At 38.7% G+C, this 24,673-nt stretch overlaps 1 protein-coding gene and 1 non-coding gene across 2 annotated transcripts in view; one reads left to right on the forward strand and one right to left on the reverse strand.

The window, feature by feature from the left end:
• Positions 1–328: 328 nt before the first annotated feature.
• CCNB2 (cyclin B2) overlaps positions 329–24,673 on the forward strand; it is a 28,574-nt gene continuing 4,229 nt past the window's right edge. Inside the window, exons 1-7 of the mRNA XM_006902777.1 lie at positions 329–441; positions 5,888–6,013; positions 6,119–6,232; positions 16,009–16,179; positions 16,282–16,440; positions 17,859–18,095; positions 18,408–18,548. Coding sequence (XP_006902839.1) covers positions 418–441; positions 5,888–6,013; positions 6,119–6,232; positions 16,009–16,179; positions 16,282–16,440; positions 17,859–18,095; positions 18,408–18,548 — 972 coding nt within the window. The 5' untranslated portion in view covers positions 329–417. The remainder of the gene's footprint in view (positions 442–5,887; positions 6,014–6,118; positions 6,233–16,008; positions 16,180–16,281; positions 16,441–17,858; positions 18,096–18,407; positions 18,549–24,673) is intronic.
• Positions 15,880–15,951, reverse strand: TRNAH-GUG. Its single transcript has one exon. It is a non-coding gene; the product is annotated as a tRNA-His (tRNA).

A 24,673-nucleotide genomic window follows, 5' to 3' on the forward strand; every position in this document is an offset into this window, starting at 1 on the left:
ACCATTACTTCCCCAGTCAGCATACATGTACATAGATGAAGGTTGTCAGAATTCGAGAAAGGCGTCCTGAGTTTGCCTTCTCTACTGGCCGTTTCGTTTTCTGAGGTCGGGATTTTTTTTTTTTTTTAAAGACAGTAGGCAGAAAACCACAAGTTGTTATGACAACCAAACGAGTCTAAATCAACCAATGAGCGTGCGCTAATGTTCCTCATTTAGCCAATGAGAAGAAGGCATTATACGTACGGTCGCCCAATGGGGCCGCGAGCTGCGCAGCATTTGAATCCTGGAGAAGACGCTTATTCCCGGCGGTGCTGATCTAGAAATTAGGCCCAACGGCGTCACGGAAGTTTGTGACCACCCACTTCAGTCTGCGACCTCTCCCGGGTCAGGCTGTCACTTTTACCTTTTTCCTCACTAATGGCGCTGCTCCGACGGCCGACGGTAAGTGGGCCCGGCAACCCCCCTCACACTGGTCAGGGGCTTCTGCCACGCCACCTCCAACTCCCTCTCGCTGCTTTTCCCTTCTCCGGGGCTTCCCGAGGCCGACTGCTCAGCCCAGCCCCTCCCCATCTCGGTTCGGTCTCCAGTTCCCTTTTTCCTTCTGGTTCCGTCCCAGAGGGTGCAAGAGATACGGCAAAGCGAGTCGAGGCTTGCTTGGTGAGTACTGTCCTCCGAGCCCCCTTATGCATTTAGTGAGCAACCCTCAGGTGTTCTTTGTGGTTGAGCCTGTCACAATGCAAAATTGGGAAAAATTTCCTCCTCCTTTTCTCAGAGCTCAGGAATGGGGCAAAGGACTCCAGCGAGAGTAAATTGTTCTGAAGGTTTAATCTGGCGTTTCCTTTTATTTCTAAACACTGAGTCGTCGTGGCAAAAATCACCAGTGTCTGGACTTGTCCTTTTGAGAAAATTAATTCTTTAGCTAAAACGTAGTGGAGATTTTACATATAATTTGGATCAGTATAGCAGTCTGACAGAAAATAACATTTCATTTTTGCAGAAATAAAAATGTTAGGGTATTTCGGAATACAGATATATAGAAATAAATATACAAATATATGAATATAGGAATATATATATAAATAAAATATTTGGGTTTGAATGGTATCTGAACCAATTTTTCATTGGCTGAAACCTAGAGGGCCTAACCCACCTGAGTTCCATCATTCTAGCTAAATAGCTAACCTGAGACCCAAGGACACACAGTTTGAATCTACCAGCTGCTCTGAGGGAGAAAGATGGGCACTTGTCCCTTTTCATATGATTTACTACTTCTGGAAATCCCATGAGAGTCAGTCTTGAATCAACCCAACTTTAAAGCATTTAACAACAGCTAAATGGCCAGTTAAAAGCTGCCCATTTTCCTTTCAGATCAATTTGACCATAAACATTAAGCTTTCAATAGATGTTTTTTTTAATTTAGCAATTGCTGTTGGAAATACTGTAGAATGTGGTCTTAAAAATTCTGATAGGTTGAATTGTTGTTTTGTACTGATAAGTAGGAAACGACTCATAGCTCCAGCTTCTGAAAAACTCCAGCAAGTTTTCAGAGGCAATAAATCTCATGGGAGGAGATGGCCCATCTTTCTCCTGCAGAGCAGGTGGTTAATTCAAACCACTTAACTTTGGGTTGGCAGTGCTGGATGGGCAGTCTTTACTGGTGAGATTAACTGCCATGGAAAACTCACTGGAGTATCAGTTGTGGGTCACTTCAGACGCAGTGGTACCCAACAGCAACAACTATTATAAGCCACCAGAGCTCCCTCGATAGCTTGAATAGAAATACCAGAAGAACAAACAAATCTATTTTGGAAGAAATGCAAATAGAATGCTCCTTAAAGGAAAGGATGATGAAATTTGATGTTAGGCATGTTGTCAGGAAGGGCCAGTCCTTAGAAAAGGAGAGAAAGACTTTCAACAAGAAGGGTTGACATAGTGAAGCAACTTAATGCTTGGTGAAGTCTTAAGCACGGCAGAGATTATAAAGATGGCAAAGGACTGTCCAGTGTTTAGTTTTGTTGTACATGTGGTTGTTATGAGTCACAGTCAAATGGATGGCACTTAACAATTACTTTCATACATTCAGTGTTCAGTTTACCAGTATATCTAAATCAAACTGACCTTTTAAAAAAAATCTATATGAGGAGAAATGTGGGGTCAAGATTGGTGGACGAATTATCAACAATCTGCGTTATGCGGATGACACAACCCTGCTTGCTGAAACTGAGGAGGACCTGAAGCGCCTGCTGCAGAGTGTCAAGGACTGCAGCCTACAATATGGATTGAGGCTCAATGTCAAGAAGACAAAGATTCTCACCACTGGACCAATTGGTAGCATCAGGATGGATGGTGAAGAGATTGAGATTGTACACAGCTTTAGTTTGCTTGGCTCCATAGTCAACAGTCTTGGCACCAGCAACCAGGAAATTAAAAGGCACATTGCCATGGGAAAGTCTGCTGTTAGGGACCTCTCCAAAGTACTGAAGAGCAGTGGTGTCTCTCTGGAGACTAAGGTGCGTCTGATACAGGCCATGGTCTTCGCAATCACCTGTTATGCATCAGAGAGTTGGACAATGACCAAGGAGGGTAGAAGGAGAACTGATGCCTTTGAGCTGTGGTGCTGGAGAAGAGTACTGAGAATACCATGGACTGCTAGGAAAACAAACAGATTTGTCCTGGAGAGGGTTAAACCGGGTGGCTCCTTGGAGGCAAGGATTCTGAGGCTCCATCTAACATACTTTGGACATGTTGTGAGGAGAGACCGGTCCTTAGAGAGGGACATCATGCTTGGGAGGGTGGAGGGACAGCACAGGAGAGGAAGGCCCTCTATGAGGTGGATTGATTCAGTGACTGGGATAATTGGTATGGGAGTGTCAGAGACAGTGCCATTGGCACAGGACAGAGAGGAGTTTAGGGCTGTTGTACATAGGGTCGCTATGAGTCGCAGGCGACTCGACGGCACAAAACAACAACAACATAAAGTTCTTTAATTCTTAAATTATTTCTACTCAAGAAACTTTCCACTGCCACTCTGTCTGTTCTGGTAAGTCTACTCAAGACCCTGTTGTTGATGCCTTTTTTAAGATTAGAACCTCACAGTCCTTAGGGATAGAATAAGCTACACTTTCTCATAAAATACTAAATAATTATATATGAAACTTTTTGCATTGACTATTTTGCCTAGCAAATTTTATTATTAAACATATCTAAAGCAAGTTATGGGCAGCTGATGAATTTCCTTTCCTGTAATTCCAACCATCCTTAAATTTGAGAACTAAAATTGCTTTACCCAAGAAAATTGTTTCTAAGTATTCTTACAATATATCACCAGAAATGTTCACTCATCTATGCCTAGAAATTTGGAAGACATGGCCAGCCAATGGGAGGTGATCCATATTTGTGCCTATTCTAAAGACAAGTGATCCAACAGAATGTGGAAATTAGTGAGCAACATCATGAATATCACTGCAAGAAAAATTTTAAGATAATTATCTGAAGATAATTTATAAATAGTTGGAGCAGAACATTGACAAAGAACTGCCAGAAAGACATAGAATGAGAAATTTCACTGCTGATGTCAGATAGATCTTGGCTAAAAGAATATCTGAAAAATGTTTACCTGTATTTTATTAACAATGTAAAGGCATTTGACTTGATGGATCATAATAAACTATACATCGAGAAGAATGGAATTAATAGAGCTCTTGATTGTGCTTATCTAACACATAGACTAAGAGGCAGTTATTCAAATATGTATACATCAAGATTGTATCTTTTCATAGTACTATTACATCTTTATGCTGAGCAAATAACCCAAGGTGCTGGATGATATGAAGAATACAGCATTAGGATTGGAGGAAGTTCATTAACAGTCTGTGCCATTGAGTCGCCTGTGGCATAAGCTTACTTGCTGAAAATATAGAGGATTTAAAGCACTTACTGATGCTCAAATGGTGTAACCTTCAGTATGGATTACATCTCACATGCAGAAAAATATTCACACCTGGACCAAAAGGTAACAACATGATAAATGGAGAAAAATTGAAGTTGTCAAGGAATTGTCTTCACTTGGATCCATAGTCAATATCCATGGAATCAGCAGTTAAATCAAATGGCATATTTCATTGAGCAAGTCTGTTGCCAAAGAGCAAAAATTTCTCTCTGAGGACTAAAATGTGCTGACCCAGGCCATGACATTTTCATTTGTTTCATCAGCATAAGAAAGCTGGGCAATAAATAAAGGAAGATGAAGAAAAATCAATGCATTTGAATTATGGAGTTGCCAAAGTATATTGAATATATCAGAAGAATAAACAAATCTGCTTGGGAAAAGTACTTCAAGAACTATTCTTAGGAGCAACAATGGAGAAGTTTTGTCTCACATATTGCGGACCTGTTATCAGAAGGAGCCAGACCACCATGCTTGGTAAAATCTGTGAAAAAGAAGAAAATTCTCAACCAGATTAATTGACACAGGGGCTACTTCAGTGGAAGGTAGCATACCAAAAAGTGTCAAGATGGCCTAGAGCTGCCAGTGTTTTGTTCTGTTGTACATGAGTTGGAGCTGATCAGCGACACCTAACAACAATTGTAACAAGTTCTGTAAAGGAAGTTTCAGACAAATGACTTATATTTAAAGGGATCTCTATGAAGTGATTTGGAATTACGTGAAGACAACTCATTTATCTGCCAGTTTTGTTAAAGTTTCTCATGACATCACAGACGTGATAGTGAGAATGATGTAGGACCAGGAAGTGTATATTTCTGTTATAATAGTGTCAGCTGTGAGTTGGAACCAGCTTGATGGCATCTAACAGAAGGGCCCTCACTAAAACACAAAAGAACTTTTCTAGGATTAGCGGGAGCTCTGGTAGCCTAGTGGTAAGAAGCAGCACTGTAATCCCAGAGGTACACAGTTCAAATCCACCTGCCACTCTTTGGGAGAATGGCACATCATAGACACAGGAAGATTAGTGGGAGATTTACGTATAATCATAAGTCACAAATAGCATTTTTAGGCTTAAAATTCCTTTTTAAGTACCTTTTTTCAAATAGAATTATTAATTTTAAAAAAATTTATTCTGATTTATTTACAGAGTTTGAATACATTATTTTTCACAAAAGATCCTTCCCATTTACTTCACCTCACCCACCTGTCGAATTGTGCAACCCTATGATTAACACCCTTCCCAATCCTCACCCCTCAGCTTTCACCCCCATACTCCCTTGGATCCTCATACTCATTCTACAGTAATGGTTTTATACAGTGTTTATTCCTGTGGGGCTGTGTTAGTTCACCCAGCACAATGTTCTCTAGTCCCTCCCATAGTATTCCAATGTATATATGTACCAAACTTCTCAATTCATTCTTTTGTGGTTGGACATCTGGGTTGTTTCCATGTTGTGATGGTGAATAACACTACTGTGAACGTTGGTGTACGAGCCTCTGTGCCTCAGTTCTCATTTTCTCAGGGTGTATTCCAAGCAGTGGAATAGCTGAGTTATATGGAATTTCTATGTTTAGCTTTTTGAGGAAGCACCAAACTGCCTTCCAGAGTGTGTGTACCATTGTAGAGTCCTGTCAGCAATGTATAGGAATTCTATCTTGCCATATCCTCTCCAACATTTATTACTTGCTATCCTGTAAAACTTTGCCACTGCTACTGGGGTGAGATGGTACCTCATTGTGGTTTTGATTTACATCTCTTATTCCCAGTGATTTGGAGCATTTCTTCATGTGTCTGTTACCCATTTGATTATCTTCCTCTATTAAGTACCTTTTCTTTCTTTGAAATATCGACCTTTCCCAGAACAATTCTGCAATTGCGTATCTGATGTTAGTAAGTAATATGTGATCTTAAGTTGTTTGAACTCTTCTTTTTCCTTTTAGGTGTCCAATAATTTGGAAAATGTTGGCAAAGAAATGAATTCTAAAACAAAAAGTCATGTGACTAGGCGGGGAGTCTTAGAAGAAATTGGAAATAAAGTTACAACCAGAGCCACACAAGTAGCTAAGGTAATAGACATAAGGACTCTAGGTGTCCATGCAGAGGCTGTTGCTAAACATCACTGTGGGTAAAGCTTGCCACCTTGCCCTGTTCATGTTCCTTTTTCCTTGTAGAAACCTCAAAATGACAAAGTACCTGTTCAAGCCATCAAAGCAACAAATGCCAAGAAACAGCTAAAACCTACTGCTTCTGTGAAACCAGTACAGATGGAAATGTTAGCGTCAAAGGTAGGCAACTCTGAATTTACTCATGTATCTTCTAGTCAGTTTTAGCCAGTCTTCAAAAATGTCTTTACCATCATTAAAATTTAATAATTTTTCTACTTTAAAGCAAATGTGTAGGAAATGAATACATTTTATTAATGCAATTATTACTTTTTAGTGATGGCATAATAATTTATTGTTAAAATTTTGAAGAACAAAAGTTAATTACCTTAATATCAAAATAAATTTAGTGTTCTCATAGTGCAGTTTGGTAGGCTGTACTAAAATAATTCACTATAAATATGTGCTTATCTACAGAGACTTTAGAAGCTCACAAATCTGAGACCTGAATTTAGGTAAGAACAAGATAAAGCCAGAGTTCAGTGCTTATAAGTTGTAGTTAAGTTGTAGTTTCTGGGACTAGTAATACAGTTAGAATTAGAACTAGTGGACTCATTGACTTGTTCGCCTCCAAATAGATTCTCTTGTTCAGCCCACAATAGAATAACATTCCTTTTAAGATTTTCTTGAAGGTTTCTGTTGTTGTTGTTGTTGTTATGTGCCATTGAGTCACTTGTGTGACTCATAGCGACCCTATGTACAACAGCCCTAAACCCTGCTCTCTCCTGTGCCATCCTCACTATCTCTGAAACACCTTAACCCCATTACTCCAGTCACTGACTAAGTTCACCTCATGGAAGATCTTTCTCTACTGTGCTATCCCTCCACCCTCCCAAGCATGAGATCCTTCTTCAAGGACTGGTCCCTCCTTGCAACATGTTCAGAGTATGTCAGACGAAGCTTCAGAATCCTTACCTCCAAGGAGCAGCCTGGCTTCACCCTCTCCAGGACAAACCTGTTCATTCTCTTAGCAGTCCATGGTATATTCAATATTCTTCTCCAACACCACAGCTCAAAGGCATCAGTTCTCCCTTCTGTCATCTCTAGTTATTGTCCAGCTCTCTGATGCTTAGACCATGGCCTGTATAAGGCACAACTTAGTCTCCAGACTGACATCATTGCTCTTCAGTACTTTGGAGATTCCTCTAACAGCAGACTTTCCCAATGCAGTTCATCTTTAATTTCCTGGCTGCTGGTGCCAAGAGTCTTGATTGTAGAGCCAAGCAAATTAAAGCTGTTAACATTCTCGGTCTCTTCACCATCTATCATGATGCTGCCAATGGGCCCAGTGGTGAGAATGAATCATAAATAATAAACCCAAAGGTAAGTTTTCAGAACTTGATCTCTCTTGATCGTTGAACTATGTTTTAGGCAGATGATTGACTATGGTTCCTTTCACATTTCAGGATAATTTAGCAATGTGTTCCATATGTTTATTCCTTATACCCAGTAAATCTGTTTTTAAATTTATCTTAAGAATGTGTTCAGAGGATTTTAACACAGTGCTGTAATGACTATCTCGTGTACTAGGGAAAATCTCTATTCTAGACAGCCAGTTAAAACTGTTTAACAAAATACCATGCAACCATAAATATGTTTTCATAAAATATTTAGAAGCATGCTGTGCTTGTTGCAGTAAGTAGAAAAATCAGGCTTACAACACAGTATATACACTTTAATTCCAGATTTGCTTTTGAAATTATGCATTATATGCAAAATATTGATGGTAGCTATTGTTGAGTATTGTGTTGGGCTTTATATTAGATTTTTCCCTTTCCTTGAAATTATCAAAGGTCTTTCTGCAGTTACATACTATTATTAGAATAAAAGAGTAAGAATAAAATAAAAACAGTGAAATAGAAATGAAAAAATAATGAAGAAATAAAAGGAATTGTTTCTTCCCATGCTTTTACAACTCCATTCCTTCTCGATTCCCTTTACACCACTGCTCTGTGTGTTTTTTTTCTGATTCCCTTTTCTCTAGCTTCTGATAAAACAGACCTAAACTCATGTAAGACTTAATGACAGAGGCCAAAGGTTTGGATAAAGAATTAAGGACTACAGAACGCAGCCCTGATGTCATAAGCACTGACTAAAAGGGCAGCAACTTGAATACAGCATCCACTCATTTCTGCTTCTGGAAAGATTCCAGAAACCCTGTGGAGCAGTTCTCCTCTGTCCAAAAGAATTGCTATGAGTTGGGATTGACTCAACAGATAATTTTCTTTTTAAACTCAGTTCATAGAAAAATTGACTTCATAGGATATTCTGACCTTTAGAAGACAATAGGCATTAGTGAACAACAATTCTTTTTAATTAAAATCTTTTTTCTGAGGACTATACTATGGAAAAGACCATTAAGTCTATAACTCAGGTAGAACCCTCCCTGGCAGGTGAAGTGCTTTGCTTTTTTTTTTTTTTTTTGCGCTTTGCTTTTCTATCTGCCAGTCACTGAGTTGATTTTGCTTTGTCACCTGCTCTGTGTACATAAAGGAGCTCTGGAGATGCCATGGTTAAGTGTTCACCTAAGGGTTGGCAGAAGGAACTCACCTGGCTACACAGTAAGAGAAAGATCTGGTGATGGGCTTCCAAAGAGAGGCTTATGGAGCAGTTTTACTCTGTCACGTGTGATCTGTAGGAGTGAAAATCGAGTCAGCAGCCCCCAACAACTAATGTGGTCACTGCAATCTACAGTCCTTGCTTGGAGTTGTGAAAGTTCCATGCATAAGAGTTTCCCAGAGCATTAAACTCTGGACAGCTTATAGCATCCTCCATGGAAGCAGATGCCCCCACGCTTTTGACTGAGATCCCTCTCTCCTCTGTAAAACTAGCAGGCAGGTTTTATTCTTTGGGGAGGATGCATACACCTGGAATGAATTTCAGCTGTTTGCAATTATTGCCAGATGCTTATTTCCTACAATTTTTGAGGAAGAGAAGTAAGTTTTGCTGACTCATGAATGAATGTTTTGAAAAGAAGGCTTTTTACTGGCCACTTGTTTTGTGGGCTCTAAGAAAACGAGTTTAGCAAACCACATACTCTAGACTCAAAAATTCCCGGATAAGTTGATAGCTGAAGTAGTAAAAGAGTGGGGTAGAAGACACCATTATAGAAACAGAGCCTTGAAGACATACTGGGGAGTCATAGCTAGATATTTGATGAATTATGAGGCTTGTGGATTTAATTTAAATACCAAATTCAGCGATAGTTATTATTCAAGTATAGTGATGTTTGTTCTTTTGTTATTAATTTTAATGAAAGTTTACAGAGACTTTAGATTTCCATTCATTCATTGTTGCACTTTTCTCCCTGCCCAACTTCCCCCACCCCCAGTTCGCTCTTCACTTTGAAAAGTAAAAGAAAAATTCTTTCATTGTTATACATTCCTTCCCACCAAGTCCACTCCACTATGCAGCCTTCATTCTAGACTCCTGTCATGACAATTGTTGTTGTTGTTATGTGCCATTGAGTTGCTTGCAACTCATAGCAACCCCATGCACAACAGCTCTAAATTCTGCTCTGTCCTGCGCCAGTCTCACTGTCTCTGACACTCCATCCCGATTACCCCATTCACTGAATCAATCCACCTCATAGAGGGCCTTTCCCTCCTGCGCTTTTCTTCCACCCTATCATAAATCCTTTTTAAACAGTTCTTTCTCTTACCTGTTTCAGTGCAGTATACATAATTTATCCCATCTTCCTCACTCTCCCCTCAACCCCGATGTCAGTCCCGTTTTACAACTGTGGCACCATGCAGTATTTGTTCTTTTGTGACTGAGATATTTCACTCAACATAATGTCCTCCAGGGTCACCCATTTTGTATAGTATTTCATGAGCTTGTTTTTTCAATGTAGCATAGTATTCCGTTGTGTGAATATACCTCAGCTTCTGTATCCATTCATTTGTTAATGGGCACTTTGGTTGTTTCCAAGTCTTTGCTATTGTAAACAAACCCACGGTAAGCATGGGTGTGCATATATCTACTTGGGTGGCAGTTATGGTTTCTTTGGGGTATATTCCCAGTAGTGGAATTGCTGGGGAAAATGGTATAACTATTTGCAACTTTTTGAGAGAGCGCCATATTGTCTTCAATAGTGGTTGTACTGTTTTATACTCCCACCAACAGTGATTAAGGGTTCCAGTTTCTCCACAACCTCACTAGCATTTGTTGTTTTCTGTTCGGTTAAAATTTGCTATTCTTACTGGTATGAGATGGTATCTTATAGTTGTTTTGATTTGCATCTCTCTTAGAGCTGGGGATTTTGAATGTTTCTTCATGTTTGTTTGCCATCTGAATGTCATCTTTGGTAAAGTGTCTGTTCATATCCATTTTGTAATTGAGTTGTTTATCTTGTGTGGTGCTTGAGTATTTTATAAATTCTAGATATAAGTCCCTTATCTGACATGTCATTACCAAATATTTTTTCCCAGTCTGTGGCTTCCCTTTTTACCCTGTTGGAGAAGTTTTTGGATGTGCATAGGAATTTGATTCTTAGAAAGTCCCATTCATCTATTTTATCCTCTCCTGGTTGTAGATTTTTCAGGATGCTTAGAAGACTGTTTATGTTGTGGATTAAGACTTCTAAAGTTCTTCCAAGCTTTTCTTTAATGACATTTATAGTCCTTGGTTTTAGTCCTAGGTCCATGATCCACTTTGAATTTTTGTGTATGGAGTGAGGTGTGGGTCTTGCTTGAGTTTTCTGCAGATAGTTTTCCAGTTTTTCCAACACCATTCGTCAAAAAAGGCTATCTTTTCCCTACTTAACTGATTTCATCTCCTTGTCAAAAATCAGTTGACCATAGATAGATGGGCTGATCTCTGGATTCTTAATTCTATTCCATTGATCTGTGTGTCTGTCGTTGTACCAGTGTCTTGACCACTACGGCAGTGTAGTAGGATTTGAAATGAGGGAGTGAGATGCCTCCTACCTTGTTTCTCTTTTTAAGGAGTGCTTTGCTTATTCTGGGCTTCTTTCTTTTCCAAATAAAACTGGAGATTGTCTTTCCCATCTCATTGAAGAATTAGAGTAGTATTTGTATTGGGATTGCATTGAACTTTTAAATTGCCTTTGGTAGTATTGTCATTTTCACAATATTGAATCTTCCTATCCATGATCATCTTTTGCTGTATAGCGATCTTTTATAGCCCATCTTTTCTTAGTGTATAACAGGGAAATAAGCACAGCAATTCATGTTTTTTTAAAAAATTATTTTTAATTATGCGAGAAATAAATACATAGTCATTAAAAAAAATCAAGCAATACAAAAGTATAGGAGGTACACAAAATAAAATCAGTTCATTTTTACTATTTTCTTACCTCCAAAATTGCACTCTTTAAGGCTGATTAAGGAAGCTCTGATGGTGTAGTCTGTAGGGATGGTTTGTGCTGCTGAGTCAAAGGCCTCACCTCTGTGGCAATTCAGCTCCACCAATTACTTCTGGAGAGAAAGGCGGACAGTCTCCTCCCATGTGATTTACAGAACCTCAGTGGAGGGTCAGCTACAACTTTTCAAAGGCTAATTCTGTAACAGCCAGTGCTTAAAATACTCAGCAGTTTGAACGCCCTAGCTGCACCTTGGGAGAGAAACTGTGTGGCAGTTTGCTACCATAAAAATTTACAGCCTTGGAAACCCTATGTGCTGGTTCTGCTTCGTCTTAGTTAAAGTGTCATTGTGAGTTGGAATAGACTTGACTGCAGTCTTTTGTTATTATCAGGGAACTTGTTTTCTCTTTCTAGGTTTTGTGTGTGCCTCTGTATCGTATCTATCATTGTCTTTTTTCTGTTGTACATCAGTCGTCATGAAATGGAGCCAGATCAAATGCAGCAATATTGTATCTATGTGAGAGGGGGTGAACAGGGAGGAAAGTGCAACAATGAATGACTAGAAATCCTAAGTCTCTGTAAACTTTCATTTAAAGTAATAAAGTAAAAAAAAAAAATTATATCCCTGTGTCTTTACTTAATTAGGCAAATTATGAATCTCTTGGAATCCAATTTTTTCAAGAGGCAGTCATCAGAACAGAGCAGGGAGACACTGGATGGTTCAAAATCAAGAAAGGGGCCCATGTATTTTGTCTCCATACCTTTTCAATCTGTATGCAAAACAGATCATCCGAGACGCTGGGCTGTATGAGGAGGAATGTGGCATCAGGATTGGTGGAAGAATCTCAACAACCTGCGTTATGCAGATGATACAACCCTGCTTGCTGAAACTGAGGAGGACCTGAAGCGCCTGCTGCAGAAGGTCAAGGACTGCAGCCTACAATATGGATTGAAGCTCAGTATCAAGAAAACAAAGGTTCTCACCACTGGGCAGCATCAGTATGGATGGTGAAGAGATTGAGATAGTTAACAGTTTTAGTTTGCTTGGCTCCACAGTCAACACTCTTGGTAACAGCAGCCCAGGAAATCAGGAGAATGAATTGCATTAGGAAAGTCGGCTGTGAGGGACCTCTCAAGAGTACTGAAGTGCAACAACATCAGGCTGGAGACTAAGGCGTGCCTGATCCAGGCTATAGTCTTTGCAGTTACGTGTTATGCATCGGAGAGTTGGACAGTGAGTAGGAATTATAGAAAGAGGATTGATGCCTTTGAGTTGTGGTGCTGGAGAAGAATGTTGAATATACCATGGACTGCTAGGAGAATAAACAGGTTTGTCCGGGAGAGGGTGAAGCCAGAATGTTCCCTGGAGTCAAGGATTCTGAGGCTTCGTCTGACATACTTTGGGCATGTTGCAAGGAGGGACTGCTCCTTGGAGAGGGACATCATGTTTGGGAGAGTGGAGGGGAGGCGAAGGAGAGGAAGACCTTTGGTGAGATGGATCGATTCTGTGAGTGGAGTGGTGGGAATGAATGTGTTTGAGACAACGAGATTGGCACAGGATAGAATGGCATTTAAGGCTCTTGTACATCGGGTCGCTATGAGTCGCAAATGACTCGATGGCACATAACAACAACAACTCTCCTGTTGCACTTTATTGGTACTGTATTACAAATTTAGTAAATAAAAGAAGCCTGCCTTTTTAAAAATTTTATTTTATTAATTTTAATTAACATTTACAGAGATTTTGGATTTTCATTCATTCATTGTTGCACTTTTTTCTTTACCCCCTCCCCTGTGAAGCCCGCATTTTTATAAAAGTTTGTTACTGCCTGTGTGTTTGCATATCATCACTTTACAGATTCTTCTCTCAGTGCCCCCAGCTTAGTCTGTAAATATTTGTACTAGAACTTCAGTAACTTTTACTCATTCTCCATCAACTCCTCAGCAAACAAGAGGTTCTCAAATTAGGCAAAATTTCACATCCTCATTGTTTTTGTACCAACTTTTTAATTGTCTCTGATAATCCTTGGGGGACTCTGATCACCTATGGAATATGGAGTTGCACTTCCAGTCCAAAGGCAGGCCAACTTATATCCATCAGCTGGTCCACAAGAGAATTCTTCTCCCATGTAGCCTGTGAAAAAGCCACTGGAGGGTCAGCTATGACTCTATATGTTGAGTCTGATTTGACTGGACAGGACATAACAACCACCCATGTTGATCATTTGCTAATTTAATTTGAAGAATTTCATTCTCAGACTACTTTTTATTTTAGTTGTCAGCAAGTAGGTGTTTTTTAAAGAAATTCTTATATTGGTTTGCTTAGAAAGTTCGTATACATTTTTTTCCACACCAAATCTTTCCCATTTCCTTTACCACCCCTCCCTCCACCTGTCAAATTATACCACCCTATGATTAACCACCCCACTCAGCCTCACCAGGCCCATCCTCACCCTTCTGCTCCCACCATTTGCCTCTTGGATCCTCATACGTGTTTTACTAGTTATATTTCTATTTCTACAATAATGGTTTGTTATGGTATTTGTCATTATGCGACTGAGTTAGTTCACTTAGCAAAGTGCTCTCTAGTCCCTCCCAAGTTTTATAGTAGTTTTCAAAATCATTTGCTGCTGCATGCTGTATAGTATTCCCATCATGTGAATGTACCAGTTTCTCAATCCATTTGGTTATGGTTGGACATTTGGGCTGTTTCCATGTTCTTGCGATGGTAAATAATGCTGCTGTGAACACTGGTGTACAAATCTTCATTTGTGTCTCATTTCTAATTTTCTGAGGGCATATTCCTAAAGTGGACTAGCTGGTTTATATGGAATTTCTATGTTCAGCTTTATGAGGAAATGCCAAACTGCCTTCCAGAGTGGTTGTATCATTTTACAGTCCCACCACCAGTATATGTTCACTTTGGCAGCACATATTAAAGTTGGAATGATACAGAGATGATTAGCGTGTCTCTTGCGCAAGGATGACACACAAGTTCATGAAGCATGCCATATTAACAAAAAAAAAGTTTATCTCTCCACATCCTCTCCAACATTTATTTCTTGCTGTCCTGTTAAATTTTGCCACTGCTACTGGAGTGAGATAGTATTTCATTGTGGTTTTGATTTGCACTTTTCATATTGCCAGTGATTTTTGAGCATTTCTACATGTGTCTGTTGACCATCTGAATATTTCCCTCTGTGAAAGGTCTTTCTGCATCAGACCACTTTTATCTCTCAAAAGTTTACAACAGTGTATTGTGCATGCAGAAATTATTGAGATGGTATATATTACTACTTGTCATTACACCACAATTTGAAAAAATAAATTATCATAGTTATTTAGCTACTACAGTTTTTTAACCTTGTATGTATCAGACACTGGATAGAATATCATTAACCAGTTGGGCTCTGGCATCTGCCTGAACAGATGAATGGAATGTCAGAGAGAGTATAAGGATAATTCATAATTTGTTTAAAATCCAAAAAGAATTTCTTTCAATAAATTATAAGAGTCAGAGGAAGAATTCTTTTCTCATCCTGGAGGCTTTTGGAAATGGCTAAATTTTGGTTCAGTTGTGATTAGAACACCGAAAGGAGCTTTTTGAGAAGTGGGTCAGTAATCTTTGACCCTTTAAACCAGGATTTCTAGTAGTGACTTCCCTTTAATAGGTGGGTTTTCTGGGAAAAGGTAATCTTTAAGCTGAAATTCCATCAGCATATTAAAATGCACGTCTGTTTCCATTCATACTTATTGACTTTGTTCATTGGTTTCACTTTACCTTTGAATAAAATCTAAGCTCTTGAGTGAGATTTTTGGTCACTTTTCCAGCACTCTTCTCACACCTCACATGCTGTGTTTTCGCCAAATCAAACTAATGGCAGTTCTTCAAACTGTGTTCATTTCCTTGCTTCCCTGGTTCTCTGCACAGGCTTTGCTGTGGCCGTTTGTGCTTCCTTCAAGTCTTTCCCTCTGAGACCTTAATTAGATTTCTTTCTAGTGTTCCATGCAGCTCTTCTCATTAATTCTAGCCTTTTGAGGCTCTCAAATTTTTAAATACCTTTTACTCACTTGGCCTTCTGTCAGTTTAAGACTAGCTCAGGGAGAAGACCTTGTTTCCAGTTACTGTTTCTTAAGTTGTTTTTGTTTTGTTTTACCTTTTTTTTTTTGCACTGGAACCTAACCCTGATGTTTTAATGTAGATTTAAATTGTTAGTCTTAGAGTAAATTCAGATAAAAATGGGATTAGGAGATGTTGCATTCTACCCTTAATTCTATTTAGTTTATCAGATTGTGAGAGATCATTACATACATAAATTTAGAGAAGGACACTGGTTAATCAATGGCAACATATGATACTGATCTTTAAGCTAGTTGGCTCCATACTTATATATCATTAAGACTGTATCTAAAATCTGGACCCCTTGCCGTGCCATTGTTCCCACAATGCCGTGACTCGGATTCGAACCGAGGTTGCTGCGGCCACAACGCAGAGTACTAACCACTATACGATCACAGCGAGCTACCGGGGACCCTAAAGTAGTAGGAATACATGTGCTTTAATTTGTTGGTATAGGGTCCATCTTCTCAACCTGAGGATATCTCCACAAGAGAAGAGAATCTATGCCAAGCTTTCTCTGATACCTTGCTTTGCAAAATTGAGGATATTGATAATGAAGATGGGGAGAACCCTCAGCTTTGCAGTGACTATGTCAAGGACATCTATCAATATCTAAGGCAGCTTGAGGTGAGTGGATCTTGTATCATGGTTGTATAAGCAAAATGGAGCTAACTACACTGCAGGAAAGAGAATAAGGTCAGCTTTTTAAAATTTTAATTCCACCAACAGGTTCTGCAGTCCATAAGACCACACTTTTTAGATGGAAGTGATATCAATGGACGCATGCGTGCCATCCTGGTGGACTGGCTGGTTCAAGTCCACTCCAAGTTCAGGCTTCTACAGGAAACATTGTATATGTGTATCGCCATTATGGACCGCTTTTTACAGGTAAATAAGGCTTAGAAATTTCACAGCAGCAACTCATCAAACAGCTTTTATGCTTTGGGGATTGAAAGCTAAGCTACAGTACATTTGAGGGAAAGGCCCAAAGTCATTTTATGCAAAGCCCAAGAACTTCAGGTGCTAACGAGAGGAGGGAAAAACAAGCATGTCAAGCTTTTACTTTGATGAGGCAGATTAGCCCTAGGTTTTTGTCAGCTCAACCAGCTAAAAAGTGCAAGGGGGTATTAACACATTGCCACATCATTCATCAAAGGCAGTATTCTGTCAGAAGGTCTAAAAGTCAGACATACTTGCATAGCTTCTAGAGTTTATTATTCTTTGCTTAAGTTCTTTCAATTAAAATGAGGAATGCAACTAGAGAACCACAAATATTCCAGCCAGTGCTAGCACTAAGTAAGTAGAAGAGTAAGCTGGAGACACTTTTTAAAAAAAAAGAGTACATATAGTGAGCTTAGAACATGTGACATAAAAAAAATGTGAGAAAAGAAGCTGAGAGGACCTAGGTCCTGACCAGTCAGAGAAAGAATGTGATCATAAATGATTTGTGCATGAGCCACCAGACATCCCTGTTGTAAAGACTGATTTCTTTTACAGCAACATTTATGATGTATGTTTAGGTTAAATACAAATTCTGCCCAAACAATACATTAATAGGTGTTTCTAATAATGATGCTGGGATACTAAAGAATCCTATGTATTCATAGGTTCAGTAGTTTTCAGTGTGTAATCTTCATTGGACAGGAAAGCCATTTTAGGAGAATTTTTAGGAAAATTTTCAGTAATTAGAGTTAAAGTAAGAATAGCAAATCTCTAGGTAAAAATAATAATAAAGGAAATACTTAGTCTAAAATATACATTGAAGTGTTGTTGGATGATTCTTCTAATTGAATGAATGTACTTTTGTACATTAAAGGAAAAGTTTGAACCACCCCTTCTCTGTTCCTAGACATCCATGAGATTCCTAGTTGGATATTTGTTTTTGTTGGTCCTTGTTTGTACTCAGAACAATTTCAGTGCTAATTGGGACTACCACAGGCACTCAGCCCAGGACAGTGAGGGAGCAGCAGTGACCGGGAGCATCATTGTCAGGCTTGAAATTATACCTTGTCCTCTTAATTCAGTAACTTCCTCTGGTTTCTGTTGGTAGATAAGAATATAAGTATATACCTCCTAGGATTCTTCTGAAGATTTGATAAGAGAATGTGTTAGAGTCTTAGCACTGTGCCAGTTACACAGTACTCAATCAAAGACAGATGCCAGGATAATACTTATTTAATAGTCAAGTTTCATGCCTTCAAGAGAGCCATGAGTAATGATAGTAAACAGTTCTCTAGGATTTGTTTCTCGTATGGGAACCACCCCTCTGTCCAGTATGACTTTTGACATGATTTTACTTCAATTAGATTCAGCCAGTGTCTCGTAAGAAGCTTCAGCTGGTTGGGATTACAGCTCTGCTGTTGGCTTCCAAGTATGAGGAAATGTTTTCTCCAAATATTGAAGACTTCGTTTATATCACAGACAATGCTTATACCAGTTTTCAAATCCGAGAAATGGAAACTGTAATTTTGAAAGAATTGAAGTTTGAGTTGGGTCGACCCTTGCCCCTACACTTCTTAAGACGAGCATCGAAAGCTGGGGAGGTAAGTGCTTCCACCCTGAAGGGACACTTAATTTTGTAGTTTCATGTCTTTTCCCAGAAACATTAACCTGCATATTCTTAATGAAAGAAAAGCTTATGAACTTAGAACAGATTCTTTAGATAAGTCTTAATGCTTATCTCATCACTCCTAAAGAGAAAACACTTCACACTCCATGTAGTAGTACACTGTGCAATAAATAAGGCAGTTCTTTTGAGAGAGAGATATGCAATGGATTTGAGTTTTTAGACCTTCATCTGGGATTTTGCAAGAGAGTGATAATAATTGTAATCCTTACTGGCTATTCTTTCTTAGGTTGATGTTGAACAGCACACTTTGGCCAAATATTTGATGGAGCTGACTCTCATTGACTACGACATGGTGCATTATCACCCTTCTCAGGTAGCAGCAGCTGCTTCCTGCTTGTCTCAGAAAATTCTAGACCAAGGAAAATGGGTAAGTGATGGATTTAAGAGAAAATCAGATAGGTCGTAGTGAACATTTAATCGTTTCCACAGTGCTGATCTTGGCAGCTCTGGTGGCAGAGTTACGCTTTATATCAAAGGCTGCATCTTTCTGACAATTTAAATCCGCAAGTTACTCCAGGGAAGAAAGATGTGCCGTCTCCCTCTATGTGATTTATAGCCTTGGTAAACTGCTGGAGGGTCAGCTTTGAGTCAGTCAAATTCAACAGCAATGATGTTTTGAGATCCTTGAAGCAATAGTCCAAAGTCCTAAAGGAACACTGTTTGGAAGAACCTAAATATCTTTCTGTCTGAGACTAGTTGAGTATACTATGGTACACAAATGTAGAATACAGCTGTGAAGAAAATGAGTAAGATCACTAACATCGGCAGTGGTGTTAATGTACTTTAGTAAGTGAAATAGGCAAGTTATTAAGCATACAAGGCAAGGGAAGGCCAAGGCCTGGTTTATCCAACCTGTGAAGTGAGTCACTGTTAGAGAAGGTGCCTACTCCCTGGGTCCTTGTCTTACACCGAAGATGACCTGTTGGGGCAAAAAAGAGGGGCCAGACTGTTGTGATGTGAACAGTGAGTTATCTTCCTGCTGAGGAACCAATTCAGGATAGGAACTAAGTGATTTTATATTCGTTATTAGGAGAAGATGGGCACTTTTGTGCTTGCTTCAGCAGCACATATGCTAAAATTGGAATGATACAGAGATTTGCATGGCCCCTGTGCAAGGAGAAGAGGGGCACTCTGGTGGTAAGGAGTTGCACTGCCATCCCATTGGCACATAGTTCAAGACCACCAGCTGTCCCGAGGGAGAAAAAGGGACATTCTCCTCTCTTGTGATTTAGTTGTCATTGTTAGGTGCTGAAGAGTTGACAGTGACTCGTAGCGATCTTATGAATGACAGATTTGAACCCTACCATCCTCATCATCTCTCATATTGGAGTCCTTTGTTACTGTGTCAGCCTGTCTTATTAAGGATCTTCAGCTGTTTCTCTGACCCTTCACCATTGCAAGCATTGTCTTTTTTTCAATGACTAGATAGACACTCTTAATAACATACCCAAACTATGTGAAACAGAATTTTACCGTCATTATCTCTAAGGAACAGTGTGATTACACCTTCTCCAAGACATACCTCTGGTTTTTTTGCAGTCCAAAGGGTATCAAGTACTCTTTTTCAACACCATAACTCAAAAGCATCAATTTGTCTGTCATCCTTATTCATTGGCCAGCTCTCGCTCTCAGGTACATAGCTTGTGATTTTAAGCTGACATTGTTGCTCCTTAGGATTCTGGAGAGACCATTGTCAGCAGACTTAGAGAGTGCAATCTGTCATTTGATTTCTTGACTACCAAGGACATTGATCGGGGATCCAAGTAAGATGAAATTGTTGACAATTTCCATCTTTTCTCCATCTATCATGATGTTACTTACATGCACAGTGGTGAGGATTTTTTTCCCTTGATGTCGAGATGTATTTCATATTAAAGTCTTTGATCTTCTGCAGCAAGCATTTCAGGGCCTCTTTGCTTTCAGCAAACAAAGTTCTGTCATCTGCATAGCGAGGGTTGTTGATGACTCTCCTTGATGCCACATTCTTCTTCATAAAGCCCAGTGTCTTGAATAATTTGTTCGGCTACACAATTCTTCCTGATTTTAAGCCATGCTGTGTTCCCCTGCTCTGTTTGGAGAATAGCTTCTTGTATAGGTGTAGGTTTCACATGAGCATAATTAAGTGTTCTGGGATTCCCATTCTCTTGTGTTGCCTCTATAAGCCTGCTGCAAGGTCAGCTACAAGTTGATTCCTACTCATTGATACACAACAACAATTTCCATCTTTTCTCCATCTATCATGATGTTATCAGACAGTTGTGAAAGGGGTGTGGCTGACAGTCTTATCAGAACTTAGGCAGTGATGAAAAACTTCTGTCAGCATCCTAGGAGACAGACTGGTGTGTGGAAGATGATTTGAAACAGTGCCTGCAATCCATTCCTGTTTGGGGAGAATCACAAAGTGTTAACAGATTTAAAGTGGTCAGGCATTTTGTTTGTAGACAAAGGCAAGGTTTCCAGGAAGCAGTGTTCTAGTTTTCTCCTAAAAATACATATACAATATTTTACATGTTCTTTAGGAAAGAATGAGAAATAAGCCAGAAACTACGGAAAATGGATAAAAATGTGATAGGTTGGAACAAGGTAAATAAAGGATGGACACAAAACTTTTGATTATAACTTTTTATAAAGCTTTGACTTTAGAACAATAGAAATGATTTATGCAAACTTTAAACTGGAATAAATCAGAAACAAAGTAACATCAAATTACTAATAGAATACTGAGGAAAGAATGAAATCAAATAACTTTTGAAAATGAGGTGAAATTCACTTAACAAAAATGAGTTATTTTAAAGTGGACATTTTAGTGGGTGGCATTTATTACATCCACATTGCTGTATAACTACCACCACTATCTCAATCCAAAACCTTTGGTTACATCACAGTGAAACCTTGTAGCTATTAAGCCATCAATCTCCATTGTATCCTCCTTGACCCTTGCAACCACCATTCTGCTATGGAATTACTTGTACTGAGGATTTTACAGTATGTGACTTTTGTGCGTTGACTTTTAGTACTTATTTTCAAACATTTTTAGAGCATGGCATTCTGACTGCATTCTTAGTTGGATAGAAAGTTTCACAAAACAAAGGAACAAAAAGTATAAGGACACTTGAAATTTACTTAGTAGGCTTAGTGATAAGAGTAAAATATAATTCTGAAATGGTATTGTATATATTCTAGTGTAAAGCAAATAAACATATTCCTGTTATTAAGCTTTAAAATCTTAACTGTAAGAGAAAAGGAGCTCTATTAGCATAGTTTTTAGAGAGTTGTGCTGCTAACCCAAAAGTGGTCAATCTCTGGTGATTCAAATCTGCTAGCAGTTCCACCAACGAAAGATGAGTAGTCTTCTCTTGGGCAATTCACAGCCTCCAAAAACCCACTAGAGGGTCAACTATGAGTTGATTCCAGCTCAACAGCAAGGAGATTGAGTGTTTGAGTATGAGAGAAAATATAAAAAACAAACAAACAAAAAACCAACAAACCCACAAACAAACCTCAATAAAGAAAAGGAAAAAACACTATGACATTAAATATGATTTAAAATTATCTTTGATGGCGAGCTCTGGTGGCCTAGTGGCAGGAAACTGCACTGCAGTCCCAGAGGTGCGTGGTTCAAATCCACCAGATGCTCTGCTGAAGAAGGAGGAACAATCGCCTCCTGTACCAGTCAGATTCAATTTGACCGTACACACATAAAAAAAATAAATAAATTAAAAAAAATTTTTTTTAGAAATTATCTTTGAATTTTTAATGAACATGTGTAGAAACAATGACAGCTCCGTAACAATGATCTTACCTAGTGCCTACATCTTGTAAACTAAACACAGTTATCCAGTGAAAACTAGGGCTTCTCGGAGAAATGGCTGAGTCCAGGGTTAGTGACAGCACATAAGGTAAACCAAGAACAACTTGTTCCAGAAAGCCACAAATTCTCTATGTAGGAAAAGGACATAGAAAATGTCTTGAAGGGCTCTTTTTGACCAAATTTTATTTCATTAGGGCATTAAAAAAAAAAAGTCAGCAGTAAATCCTAATATTTAGAAACAAATAACCTATAAGCCTTTAATGTAATAAAACTATAGGCTTTTTTTTTACACTAAATTGTCTGCAGATTAAAAAGAAAGATAGAAACTCTTTGTTTTTTTAACCTCCACATAATAAGTGGTTCAAGCAAAGGTCATTAATGGATACTAAAATCATTAGGTGAAATAATTTTGTTAAAATTGATTAGCACTGGGGTGTGCACAGAGCAGGGGGACTGAAGAATGGCTTCTCTGTTTATACCACACCCAAGAGAAATCTGGGTTTATGGTGACAGTTGTGACAAGGGGCACACAATTTGTGGTCTTCTTCTGAGCAAATGCCCTACACATGTCACCTCTGCATGTCCAAATGGCACTGGAGCCTACCCAGTCCACGCACTAAAGGCGTCAAACAGTTCTTCTCAAGACAAAAATAAGAGATTGACATGAGCAACCAAACAATTCCAGAATATTGGACATTCTAAAACTAACCACCCTGGGTGCCTCAAAAAAAGTTAATATCAGAAGCTGAACAAGTAGAGATTGTTTCCACTCAAAAAATAGTAAAAGCACAACCAAAAGTTCCTTGATAAGTATGATAGATTGGGAAATAAATTTCTGTAAATTACTTTTTTTAATAACTGGGAAATATATATATTGATTGGATAATAGATGGTGTGGAATTATTGGCAGTGTTTTACATGACTGATGTTAGGAAAATGTTTGCTGAAGCATTTAAGATGTCATTTTCATGTGGTTCAGAAAAAAAAGTTTTTATTTGGAAACAGAGAAAGACTAGCAGAATGTTAAGAATTGTAAAATTATTTTGGAAAAAAAAATTATTTGGCTGTTCCTTGAAAAGTTACACAGAACTAGCACATACATGACTCAGTAACTCTACTCCTAGATATATTCCCAGAGGACTTGACAGCAGGGACCCAAACAGATATTAGTGCATCAATTTTCACTGCAACCTTATTTATATTATAGCTAAAAGTTAGAAACAATTGGCAGATGAGTGGATAAACAAAATGTGGTATAGATATCCACTAGGATGAAGCCAAAGAAAGGATACATGTTATGATGTGGCTGAACTTCAAAAATACCATGAGTGATGGGACGGTGAGGGGAGGGAGGGGAGAAAGCATGTAACAATGAATGAAGGTAAGCCTAACCTTTCTATAAACTTTCACTAAAATCACAAAAGGTCTCCTAAGTGAAATGAGCCAGATAAAAATTGACAAATAATTATATGATCTCACATATATGAAATAGAATACCAAAGTGTATTAGTGATTTCCAACTGTGACAGAATGAGAAATGGGGAGTTATTACTTCAAAGATACTGATTTTCTGTTAAGGATGATGGAAATATTTGGAATTGGATTGTGGTGGCGATTATACAAATTGGTGGGTCAGGTAATATCATTGAATTGTACACATAAAAATGATTGCTGTTGCAAATACTTTTATTTTTTCCCCCCTCCCATAATAAAATAAAAAAATTAAAAACATTAATGAATCTATCAAGTATGTACAGTTATTAATTATATGTTCATTATCTTGTTTTACTTTTTCTGTATTTGAAATTCTTAAAAATAAGTTTGATATAAAAAAGCCACTTGTCCACAGTACCCGTTCTGATGCTGATGGCTATTTTTTTCCAAATTGCTTTACTGTTAAGCTCACTTATTTGGACCATGAAATCTCTTAACAGTATGCCGCCTAGTTTTCTGTGAATTATTTTGAAAATGCCAGCAGTTAGCATTATTTCAGTATTCATTCCTGCTTAATTCTTTCCTTCAATTTCTTTAGGATAAACGGGCATTTCCCTATAGTTTTTATACATAGGAAAGGAATGTGTTGTACAGTTGAAAATTGCATCACATGATGCTAAAGGAAAGTTAGGCTAGGTATCTCCATACATTGTAAGGCTTGTGGGTCAACCGCTGCCCTTTTGTAGGAATTTTATTTTATTTATTTATTTTTTTTAATTTTCTCTTTTAAGGGGCTAGATCTCAAGACCAGACATAGTGGTTCTCTGGTTTCTCCTTGCCTTGTGGTGCATGACTGACTGACTACTCAAGGTCCAAGAAAAGAGTCCTGGGTGTTGGTAGATCCTCTGGATTTGGTAGACTGCTTCTTCATCCAGTTTAGTTCCTCAGTGTGAACCTGTCCCCCGTGATCAACAGTGTGGATGTCTGGGTGACTGGAGGTCACCGACAGCCTATAGCCATTGCAGGCCAGAACAGTGAAGGGGTGTGTGAGGTGCTAATCCTGAGCCCCTGCCAGCGTGTACCAGCATCATCATTAGTTTGGTTTTGTTGTAACTCTATTTTCATTCTTTTTGAGTGATGTCATAAAGGTAGGTAGAAAAGATTTATATTCCTGTGCAAAGAGCCTTGGTGGGTGCTCAGCTATTACTGAAAAGTTGTTGTTGTTGTTGTTGTTGTTGTTATGTGCC

Source organism: Elephantulus edwardii, unplaced genomic scaffold, assembly GCF_000299155.1.
Source record: "Elephantulus edwardii isolate Elephantulus edwardi_28Jun2011 unplaced genomic scaffold, EleEdw1.0 scaffold00449, whole genome shotgun sequence".
In the NCBI taxonomy this organism is placed as follows: domain Eukaryota; kingdom Metazoa; phylum Chordata; class Mammalia; order Macroscelidea; family Macroscelididae; genus Elephantulus; species Elephantulus edwardii.